The sequence below is a fragment of the Prionailurus bengalensis genome, chromosome E4 (genome assembly GCF_016509475.1).
Source record: "Prionailurus bengalensis isolate Pbe53 chromosome E4, Fcat_Pben_1.1_paternal_pri, whole genome shotgun sequence".
Lineage (NCBI taxonomy): Eukaryota > Metazoa > Chordata > Mammalia > Carnivora > Felidae > Prionailurus > Prionailurus bengalensis.
The window spans coordinates 1,335,624-1,347,792 of record NC_057360.1 but is presented as its reverse complement, the minus strand read 5'-3'; the positions used below and the strand labels follow the sequence as shown (position 1 = coordinate 1,347,792).

Sequence of the window (12,169 nt, the reverse complement as noted above, 5' to 3'; positions counted from 1 at the left end):
CAAGCCAGGGAGGGGCAGAAAGAGAGGAGGAGCGAGAGAATCCCAAGCAGGCTCCACACTGTCAGCACAGAGCCTGATGTGAGGCTCAAACTCACGAACCATGAGATCATGATCTGAGCTGAAATCAAGAGTTGGATGCTTAATCAACCGAGCCACCCAGGCGCCCCCCAACCAGTAAGTAGCCTTTCTAGAATCGACCACAAATAATTAGAAATGTACAAGACTGCTCTAATCAAATTAGTTTTACAAGTTCCCACTCTGAGGCTCTTCCTTCAGGAACAGCAGCCAACGACAGACTGAAATGTAAGGAGGAGAACATTATGAAGACTGAACCGAACAAACAGTGTGAGGAAGCAGAAGCCGGGTGAGCTGGGTCTTTTGGAAGCAGGTGGCGATGCCCACCCCAAGTTCAGGTCCGGGCCAGTTTGAAGATACTCGCGAGTCTCAAAGCACACAAAAACCGCCCAAGTGCGGTCTGTGATGATGCTCTCAAACGGACATTCACACTGTAAAAATGATTATTTTCCATTCCACCATATGCCATCGTGTTCTATCAAAGCCCATTTCAAAGACTTTACTCCACACATTTCTGCAGATACTTCCCACTTAGATTAATAAATAATTAACTGAGTTTAAAATATATATAATGTAATCTTAGGATTTAAAAATCATACTCACTTTTTCAGCACATCAAACATGCTTTTCTCAACATTTACCAGCCACTGTTCCACGGCACTTCTTACTCGAATTTTCCTATATTTTTTTCAAAAATAATTTGCAAAGAATTCTTTTTATTCATGTCTCGTTCCTTTGATAAGACTGTAGACTAAGTCTTCTACACTTATAACATTCACAGGCCAAAAGATCATAAATCTGTAATTTTGTTTATTCTAGATCTTAATTTGGAAATCTACACGGAAAACATTCCACCTAACTTGAGGAAATCCTGACATCGAAACCAGGGGTTTACAAAATTAAGAGTTTCCAGTAAGAGGTGAACTGACAAAGTAGATAAATTACATTACAAAGCGTTTTTGTATTCCTCCCTGGTTCTTTTCAACAGCCGGCCTGGGGCAGGGCTGGGTTCGGGAGGCTGGTGATGGGAGCACATGGGTGTAGCCTTTTTAGTCAGCTCACATCAGGAAGCACACGCCAAAGGCTGGCTGGCAAAATGGACCAGTGTGGCAGCAGGACCTGGCTAACTTGGGGACATTCACAACGGGGCCCGGGGTCGGGGAGGAAGCAGGGGAAGCAGCATTAACAACCCCTAAGCAAATTGCCAATCTCCTTCCTAAGTTCCTAGAATAAAACCTCGTGGTGGCATTCAGGACGATAGCAACAAATACAGAAATGGAAAGGTAAAGTTCTGCATAGGTACGTTAGTTTTGAAGAAATCATTGGCTCAGCAAACTTCCGTGAAATATCAGAAATGTCCAAGCAGATTATTCCATAAAGAAGTTTTACAGACTGGGAATGCTGAGTCTGTAACCTACAAACCGTACTTGGGCAGCAGAAGGCACTCTCCTTCAGCGGATATGAGCATTATGACGGCAGGGGGCCCAATTTCTTGCTTCCACAGCAGTAACCGTTTTACATTTTCAAAACATTTCGCAAGATGAGGCTATGGACCAGAAACGAATGTCAGCACCGCTGAGAAATTCTGACCTGGTTGGGAAATAGCATCGCTGAGCGTGGAATGATGACATTACCTGTAGAGACTCCGGGTTTCTGCTCTTCGCTATGATGTCGAGAAGTTCAGTGTTGCTGAGAAAGTAAAATCTGGGGAAAATCATTCTTTTAGTTTCAAGGTAGTCCTGTCCGGAACCAAAAGAAATGAGAGTTCATAATCTGTGATTAATTATGCTAGGACTCACTTCCCCATTTGGGCCTCTGTTTACACGCAAAACCCACAGTATTTAACTTGCAGCGTGCAGACTACCAGTAAAAGGGTGACCCGTGCTCGATCTATGCTTAAATTGCTAAAAACAATTCTTAATAAACAAAACTAAAACAAATGAAAATAAAAGCAAAAGTCCCGCAGGTGAACACATGCGCACAGACACCACTCACAAAGCGCTGTGGGCCCCCAGGCCCCACCTTTCTGCTGTTGCCCGGCCCTGTGGTCCCGTTGAGGACAAAGGTCCCTCTGCCGGTGGCCCCCCTGCTAATGGACAGGGATGCCACTCTCCTGTTTTCTTCATCCCTCTGCCACTCATGACCATTTGCTTCCAGGACTGCTGTGGAGCCCACGCTCCCCAGCCCCTCTCTTCTCCCACTTGCCACTGTACTTCCTGCCCGGCGGGGCACCTGCTCCGTGGCTCCTGTCACTTCCCTGTGTCCCACACCTACGCGTCCAAATGCTGATTGAAGATGTTCATTTAACTGCCCCGTAAGAATTAGATTTCCAACATGTACAGAATTCACTTGTTTCCACGCAAGCCTCCTCCCCCTACTTCCTATCCCTGCGGTGTAATCACTTTCCCCTCCCGTGGCCATGACCCTGGGCCTCTGTCCTCTCTCCTCCACACACCCACCTGAAGCTCCCGGTCCACCTTCCTTCATCCTGACCATCGTCCTCCCTCAGTCCCCCCAGGACTTCTAGCCTTTTAACTGGTTTCTGTATATGTATTCCCACTGCCCCCGATCTAGACATACTCTGTGCTCCCTTCTACGGACACATTTCCCAATCAAGTCATTTTACTCCCCCAGTCAAAATCCAATGACATTCAAGGCCCTTTGTCATCTGGTCCTGCTTCCCGGAGAATCTCCCCTTTCCCCTCTTGCCCCTTTGCGACCAAGGCATCCTCTGTACCAACCCATTTACAACTCCCGAATGTGCCACACTTGCCCGTGTTCCTCCCCCTGGCCTAGGGTGCTCCTCCCAGCCACCCCCTCCCGGACTCTTTCACCTGGCTAACTCACACACTTCTTCCCAAACCCAGGTGAGTTCTCACTTCTCCCGGGGCAAGGGGTGAATCTCTCTCCTTTCATGTGACCATACCATCCAACCCATCACAGCATACGTCACATGCTAGCATCTCTCTACTCTGGCTCCTGTAATAGATCTCGAGTTCTGTAATAGGAGGGGAGGATGTGGGGAGTCCCAGTATGCAGCTGCAGTGCCTGGTACGAAGCAGGTGCTCAATACATGAATAAATGGAAAATCCCTGGTTGGTAATGATGCTTAGTAATAGTCCAAAGATGCGCTAGAAATAATGAGAAGACTTATTTCGGTCCCTACTCAGTAAACTTGCTATTATTAACCAGATCCCTCTGGGAGGGGCCTCAGATCCTGGATTCATATAGCAGAAGGTCTTCCTGGGCAGAGAACTTTCTATAGGCTGAAACTGCCATATGTAGGTATTCTGGAGAGGTCATTCCAACCACTGTGAATTGTGTTCAACAAGGAAAAAGAGATAAAAAACTGGAAAGAGATCTTGGTTTATGAAGTGAATATATTCACCCCGAATCTCAAATATTAAAACCTGATATTTAAAAAATATGTATGTCTAGATGACAATTTAATGTTCTGGCAAAGGTGTTTTTTGTTTTGTTATTTGAGATAGAGAGAGAGAGAGATGTAGAGAGAACACATGCCAGGGAGGGGGCAGAGGGAGAGAGAAAGAATCTTCAGCATATTCCGCACTGAGCAGAGAACCTGACGTGGGGCTCGACCTCACAAATTGTGAGATCACGACCTGAGCCAAAACCAAGATTCAGATGCTTAATCGACTAAGCCACTTAACCTAGGTGCCCCTGGTAATTTAAATATATGGAATCAATAACTTACTTTATAAAATTATCAAACTAGGACTTCTAGGGATGATGGCAGAGTAGAAGGACCCGGGCTTGCCCCACTACCCAGGTACACCTAGATAACACCCACGTCAGCATATATAACTCAGAAAATGACACAAAGACTGGCAGAACAATCCCCCCCCACCAACTAAACGTAGAGAAGAGGTCACAGTGGGGAAGAGAGGAAGGGCAGAGAGGTGCTGAGGACCTAAATGGACCTAGGAGTCTGTCTGCAGGAGAGAACGGGTGCAGAGAAGGGAGAGAAACAGAGCCTCTCATGGGGAGCCAGCATGAGAAAAACAAATCCCCATAACATCTGGCTTGGAAATGAGACGGGTCAAATTTTACAAGTTCTTACAACCAACAGGACTAAAAAATCTAGAATTTTAAAAATCAGTAGCTGTGCTGGAGAGACAGAGATCGGTGAGGGAGTTCTCCAGGAACAAAGTTGCTGGCAGGTACCATTTCCCGCCCTTCCCCCCAGCCTAGATATCCTGACACCTCCCGGAACTAACTTGCTAACAGCAACTCCCCTTATTCGGGTGTGTACAGTCCCCCTCCAGCCAGACCTCAGCTCTAGGTCCCCTCCCACAGCACACCTGCACAGACCACGGTAGCACAGTGCTCCCATCCACGTGCATGCTGCGGATCCACCCTGTCTAATACGCTCGTGACCAGATCCCATCGAAGCAGCACCACAAACCTGGCAGTGTGCGAGCAGCCCAGACAGGGGCCACGCCACTCCACAGTGAGTCCTGCCCTTGGGAAAGGGGAGGATAACATACACACCAGTCTGACCGTAGCCCCAGCGGGGGGCTGGGGGCAGACATCGGGTCTGACTGCGGCCTCGCCCACCAATACAGGTTTCTCCGGACCACACAGGGGAAGTGCCCTGCAGTTTGGAGCTACCGCATCTCTAGCAAACTCCTGGTCTGATCCGCCGCGCCCCAGACCGACCCACTAACCGCACAGGGACCGGACCCTGCCCACAACAGGCAGAGCCACTGCAGACGACCGGATGGAAGGTGAACACAGTTCGGGCACAGTAGGACACCCCTGTAGCAACGCACAGAGCGGACACCCTTGAAGCACCATTTTCCGGTGAACAGGGGACACTGCACCGCGGGGCGCTACAGGACCTCGTCTTCCTAAGGCCACTGCTTTAAGTGCGGGAGACGCAGCTGACTTTGCTAACAGAGACACAGACGCAGCAGTAGACAAAATGAGGAGACGGAGGAATAGGTTCCAAATGAAAGAACAGAACAAAATCACATCAAGAGAGCTACATGAAAGAAAGATAAGTAATGTGCCTGACAGAATTTAAAGTAACCACCATAAATGACTGGAGTTGAGAAGACAGTGGGGCATCTCAGTGAGACACTCAACAAAGATAGAAATCAGAGACGAAGAAGACAACCGAAGTTAAAAATACACGAGAGGGAATACATAGTAGACTAGAGGAAGCAGAAGAATGGATCAGCTACCTAGAGAACAGAGTAATGGAGAGCAATCAAGCTGAACAGAAAAGAGAAAAAAGAATAATAAAAACTGAGAACAGGTTAAGGGAACTCAGAAACACCAGGAAGCATGGTAACATTCACATTATAGGGATCCCAGAAAGGGAAGGGAGAGAAGGGGGGGCAGAAAATTTATTTGAAGAAATAATAGATGAAAATTTCCCAAATTTGGGGAAGGAAACAGAAATTCAGATCCAGGAGGCACAGAAAACCCTTAACAAACCAACCCAAAGAGGTCAACACCAAGACACATAGTAATTAAAAAGGCAAAAAGTAGTGATCAAGAGAGAATTTTAAAAGCAGCAAGAGAGAACACATGGGTGGCTCAGTCAATTAAGTGTCCAACTTCAGCTCAGAGCATGATCTTGCCATTTGTGAGTTCAAGCCCTACGATGGGCTTTGGGCTATCAGCACAGAACTCGCTTCAGATCCTCTATCTCCTTCTCTCTCTGCCCCTCGCCTACATTCTCTCTGTCACTCTCTCAGAAATAAGTAAACATTTATAAAAGCAGCAAGAGAAAAGAAAACAGTAACATACAAGGGAAACCCCAAAAGGCTATTAGCTGATTTTTCAGCAGAAACTTTGCAGGCCAGAAGGGAGGGGCATGATATAATCAAAGTGCTTAAAGGAAAACACCTGTGGCCAAGAATACTCTACCCAGCAAGGCTATCATTCGGAACAGAAGGAGAGATAAAGAGCTTCCTACACACAAAAAAGTTAAAGGAGTTCATGACCACTAAACCAGCCCTACAAGAAATGATAAAGGGGACTCTGAGTGGAAAGGAAAGACCATAAACAGGAGTAAGAAAAGCAGGAATCACAAAAGCAGTGAAAATAAGTATATATGTAAATATCTGTCAAGGGATTCACAAAATAAAAGTAAAGTATGTAAAGTATGACACCATATACATAAAATGTGGAGAGGAGTAAAAATTTAGTACTTTTTCAATGGGCTCAGACTTAAGCGGCCATCAACTTAGTATAGGTTTCTATATGTATAAGATGTTATATACACACCCAATGGGAACCACAAATCCCAAACCAGTAATAGATATGCAAAAAATAAAGAGAGAAGAATCTAAGTATATCACTAAACAAAGTCAGCAAACCATGAGAGAAAACAGCAAGAGAAGAAAGGAACAGAGAAGAACTACAAAAACCACCACAAAATGAGTAACAGAATGGCAATAAGTACATACCTGTCAATAATTACTCTGAATGGAAACAGACTAAACACTCCAATTAAAAGACACAGGGTGACAGAATGGATAAAAAAGCAAGACCCATCTTGCCTGCAAGAGACTCATTTCAGACCTAAAGACACCTACAGGTTGAAAGTGAAGGGATAGAAAAGCATATTATCAAGAAAGTAAGTGAAAAGAAAGTCAGGGTAGCAATACTTATATTGGACAAAGTAGACATTAGATTGAAGGCTGTAACAAGAGACAAAGCAAGACACTATATACAAGACACTATATAATCATAAGGGGAATATTTCAACAAGAAGATAGAACGATTGTAAATATTTATGTACCCAATACGAGAGCACTCAAATACATAAATCAGCTAATAACAAACATTAAGGAAATAATCAACAGTAATACAATGATAGTAGGGGACTTTACCACTCCACTTACATCAATGGATAGATCACCCAAACAGAAAATCAATAAGGAAACAGTGGCTTTGAATGACACATTAGACCACATGAATCTAACATATATTAAGAACATTCCATCCCTGAACAGCAGGATACACATTCTTGTCAACTGCACAGGGAACATTCTCCAGAACAGATCACATGTTAGACCACAAAACAAGTCTCAACAAATTAACAAAATCAAGGTCGTGCCATGCTTTTCTGACTGCAATGCTACAAAACTAGAAATCAAGCACAAGAAAAGATTTGAAAAGAGCACAAATACGTGGAGGTTAAACACATGCTACTAAACAACGAGTGGGTCAATCAAGAAATCAAAGAGGCAATTAAAAAATACATTGAGATAAATGAAAGGAAAGCACAATGGTCCAAAACCTTTGGGATGCAGCAAAAGTGGTTCTAAGAGGGAAGTTTATAGCAATACAGGCCTACCTCAATGAAGAACAAAAATCTCAAATACCTAAAATTACACCTAACGGAGCCACAAAAAGAAGAACAGAACTCAAACTCAGTAGAAGGAAGGAAATAATAAGGATTGAGCAGAAATAAACAAAACAGAAACTAAAAAACCACAATAGAATAGATCAATGAAAACAAGACCTGGTTCTTTGAAAAGATCAACAAAATTGATAGATCTTTAGCCAGATTCATCCCCCCCACCAAAAAAAGAAGACTCAAATAAAATCAGAAATGAAAAAGAAATAACAAATGACAAGACAGAAATACAGAGGATTATAAGATTATAAGGGAATATTATGAAAAATTATATACCAACAAATTGGACAACCTAGAAGAAATGGATAAATTCCTAGAAACATATAACCTCCCAAAACTGAATCAGAAAGAAACATAAACTTTGAACAGACTGATTATCAGCAATGAAATTGAATCAGTAATTAAAAGCCTCCCAAAAAACCAAAAGTCCAGAACCAGAAGCTTCACAGGTAAATTCTACCAAACGTTTTTTAAAAAGTTAATACGTATTCTTCTCAAACTATTCCAAAAAATAGACAAGGAAAGAAAGCTTCCAAATTCATTCTATGAGGCCAGCATTACCCTGACACCAAAACCACAGAAAGACACTAGAAAAAAAAAGAGAAATACTGGCCAAACCTCTGATGAACATAGATGTACAAATCCTCAACAAAATACTAGCAAACCGAACCCAACAATACATTAAAATTCATTCATCATGATCAAGTGGAATTTATTCCCAGGATGTTCTCATTACAAAGAATGAGAACAAACATTCCTAAAATTTGTATGTAACCACCAAAGACCTTGAATAGACAAAGTGATCTTGAAAAAGAACAAAGCTGGAGGCATCACAATCCCAGATTTCATGGTACTGACGTAAAAATAGACACATCGATCCATAAAATACAACAGAAAACCCAGAAATAAACCCATAATTAGATGGTCAATTAATCTTTGATAAAGCAAGAAAGAATATCCAGTGGGAAAAAAATGGTCTCTTGAACAAATGGTGCTGGGAAAACTGGATAGCTACATGCAAAAGAATGAAACTGGACCACTTTCTCACACCATACACAAAAAGAAATTCTAAATGGATTAAAGATCTAAATGTGAGGCATGAAAACATTAAAATCCTAGAGAAGAACACAGACCTCTTTGCCACTGGCCATAGTAACTTCCTTCTGTATATGTCTTTTGAGGCAAGGGAAACAAAAGCAAAAATAAACAAGCGAGACCACATCAAAATACAAAGCTCTGCACAGTAAAGGAAACAATCAACAAAACTAACAGGCAACCTACAGAATTGGAGAAGGTATTTCCAAATGACATATTTGATAAAGGGCTAGTATCTGGAATATATAAAGAATTTATATATCCTGATACCAAAACCCCCCCAAATAATCCAAATAAAAAATGGGCAGAAGACATGAACAGACATTTCTCCAAAGAAGATATACAGATGGCTACCAGACACATGAAAAGGTGCTCAACACCACTCACCATCAGGGAAATGCAAATCAAAACCACCATGAGATATCACCTCATGCCTGATAGAGTGGCTAAAATCCAAAACACAAGGAACAACAAATGTGGCGAGGATGTGGAGAAAAAGGGATCCTCGGGCACTGTTGGTGGGAATGTAAACTGGCACAGCCATCATGGAAAACAATATGGGGGTTCCTCAAAAAATTAAAAATAGAACTATCATATGATCCTGTAATTCCACTACTGGGTATTTAGCCAAAGAATATGAAAACACTAATTCAAAAGGATACATACACCCCAATGTTTATAACAGCACTATCGCCAATAGCCAAATTATGGAAGCAACCCAAGTGTCCACTGAATGATGAATGGATAAAGAAGATGTGGTATATATACACAATGGAATATTACTCAGCCATAAAAAGGAATGAAATCTTGCCATATGCAATGACATGGATTACTCGTAGAGGGTAAAAAGCTACGTGAAGTCAGTCAGAGAAAAACAAATACCATATGATTTTACTCACATGTGTAATTTAAGAAACAACAAATAAAGGGAAAAAAAGAAACAGACACTTAACTCTAGAGAACAAACAGGTAGTTACCAGAGGGTAGGTGGGGGGGCGGGGGGAAATGGGTGAAATCGGTGAAGGGGATTAAAGTACACCTATCACGATGAGCACCGTAGGATACAGGAGTCCTGAATCACTATATTGTACACCTGAAACTAGTATTATGCTCCATGTTGACTATACCGGATTTAAGATCAAATTAAAGGGGCGTCTGGGTGGTTCAGTAGATTGAGCATCTGACTCTTGATTTCAGCTCAGGTCATGATCTCATGGTTTGTGAGTCTGAGTCCCAAGTCGGCCTCTGTGCCGATGGCTCAGAGTCTGCTTGGGATTCTCTCTCTTCCTCCCTCTCTGGCCCTCCGCTGCTTGAGCTCTCTCCCTATCTCTCTCCTGAAAATAAACTTTAAAAAATATTTTAAAAATTAAAAAAAATAAAACCATCGAACTATTTTCAATTTCAACTTTTGCTGACTTTGTCAATTTGATAACAACAGTAGTGCCAATATAAATAACTGGCACTCATGAAATACTTTCTCTGTGCCAGCTCTTGTGCTGTAAACGCATTATCTTATTTAACACAAAGCCCCTCAAGGTAGGCACCGCCATTATTCCCAATGTGAAGAGAAGGAAACCTAGGCACTGAAAAATTGGTTTTGTCTTGGGCCATTTAGATCGGTCATCCACTTCTTTGTTTGACTTGATAGTATTTTCATTAACCCCGTAGTTGGTGAGAGCTGGAAATACCGTGGGCAGCTACAGTACAGAAAATCCACGTTGGGATTCGTTTCCGTCATGCCCTACATTACATTTCGAAGATACAATCATTCCCCACTTTCGGACTGCCGGTGTTACCTCAAGCCTTTTCATTATATGTTCAAGATGCAGATTGCAATTCTGCAGAGTTTCGAGGACCCCTGCAGAAACGGTTAGCCGCAAAGCATCCAGCTTGTTCTGTATTTTTGACATGATTTCTCTCCACATGGAGATCACTTGAGAGAAGAGTTTTGCTTCCACAGGGAGTTGCCTTTAGGAAGGGAACAAGAGAGAACGTCATCTGTTTAAAAATGTCGTGACATGTTTCATTTATTGCTGATCATTAACTACAGATATTTTATAGCGTTTATCATATACGGCGACGCACACGTAGGAAACCTGTGACAAACCAGACATCCATCCGTCATCTAACGGGATTATGCTTGGTGCGAGTTCCGAGACAGATAAACACAGTTCCACGTAACATGAGTAAAAGTGATTTGTGTCCTAGGACGTAGGAAAACAAAGGCTACTGCAATTCTAGAGGAAATGGGACCTCAGAGAGCTGCTTCTCCAAATGTCCCCGAGAGGGCAACATCGCCCGCGGCCGAGAACCGGTGGCCCACAGCAGCTAGGTGCTCTCGTGCCTCCGTCCAGAGAAGACGCAGGTCCTCATTTCCGATGCCCCCGACCCAGGGCAATACCTGTCAAGCCCTTCCACCGAGCCCCCCACCACTATCCCGTTCCCCATTTGGGGCGATGGGCCTAGAAACTTCTTCAGCTCAGCAGAAGTCCTATCGAGGAGGGGCCTTCACCCTCCCCTCTGTCGGGCACCCTCCCGACTGCAACAGGAGGCTCTGGAGGGACCTCACGGGGAGTTTGGAGAGAGGGGAATGGACTGCGTCCTTGTCCCTCACACAGTCTCTGTAAGGAATTCTCCCTGCTGATGAACCTCCCTACCCCTTCCTCTCTTTCACACTCCCCCCCCAGAATCAGGGCCCACCATCCTTCTCCACTTCTCAAAGGCAGATGTGTGTTTCCTTTCCTTTAGCACTGGGGTGCAGGAGTCTTCAGCACCCCTTAATTACATGCCCCCTTTTCTCTCATAGCAAAGCCTGGGAAGAACGACGTGGTGACACTCTGAGCCAGAAGTCGTATCTCTCCATCGATTAAGAAGTCTTTAGTAAAGAGGACTACTGAAGTTTGAATTTAAGGCGCTAAGTTGTAACCACAAAGGACACATTCCCCAGGTATGTGGTTTCCCGTGAGAACTACACAATAACTAGAGCTTGACCCAAGCCCTTTAGAAAGCCGTCCTCCGACAAGAAATATACACCTATTACAAAAACGGATATTGTTCTCTGCAACGCAGTACTCAAACCTACACAGTTTTCTTTCGTGAGCCGCTTGAAGCTCCCTCTGCCCCTAAAATAAACTTCGCGATACTTAACCTGATACCCAAGGTCTCCCTTCATCTGCTCTAACACCTTACAAACACGCGCTCTGTGATGCCTACTTATTTCAGAACGGCTCCTATGCTAGCTTGTGTGATTTATGGTCAACACTTTAAATTCTGTCTAGACAACACAGATGTCACAAGTTACGCACTCTTAAGACCAGTGACTTTAAAGAGGGACCAAGTAATCTGAATGCCGTGAATAAAAAGAAAAGGGAGAATTTTCCCCAGCTGTCTAGGACCTCCATTCTTTCACCTGGTCCAAAGAAACAAACTACTATTCATGTATGTAGACTATTAAAAACATGTGTATTGCTCATATCAACACCACACTAATGTTCTAGAACTAAGTAGACACATGGTATTATGGTTTAGGGATTACAATGACCTGACATTTCTTACCCAATCCTTAACAGTTTTATATCTAAAATTGAGAAACAGGACTTTTTT

General features: G+C 43.3%; 1 protein-coding gene across 1 annotated transcript in view; it reads right to left on the bottom strand.

Moving 5' to 3' along the window:
* DNAH14 (dynein axonemal heavy chain 14) overlaps positions 1-12,169 on the bottom strand; it is a 327,779-nt gene that overhangs the window by 202,359 nt on the left and 113,251 nt on the right. The window contains exons 23-26 of the mRNA XM_043569070.1: positions 10,363-10,534; positions 1,710-1,814; positions 1,503-1,621; positions 679-753 (exon numbers count right to left, since the gene is read on the bottom strand). Coding sequence (XP_043425005.1) covers positions 679-753; positions 1,503-1,621; positions 1,710-1,814; positions 10,363-10,534 — 471 coding nt within the window. The remainder of the gene's footprint in view (positions 1-678; positions 754-1,502; positions 1,622-1,709; positions 1,815-10,362; positions 10,535-12,169) is intronic.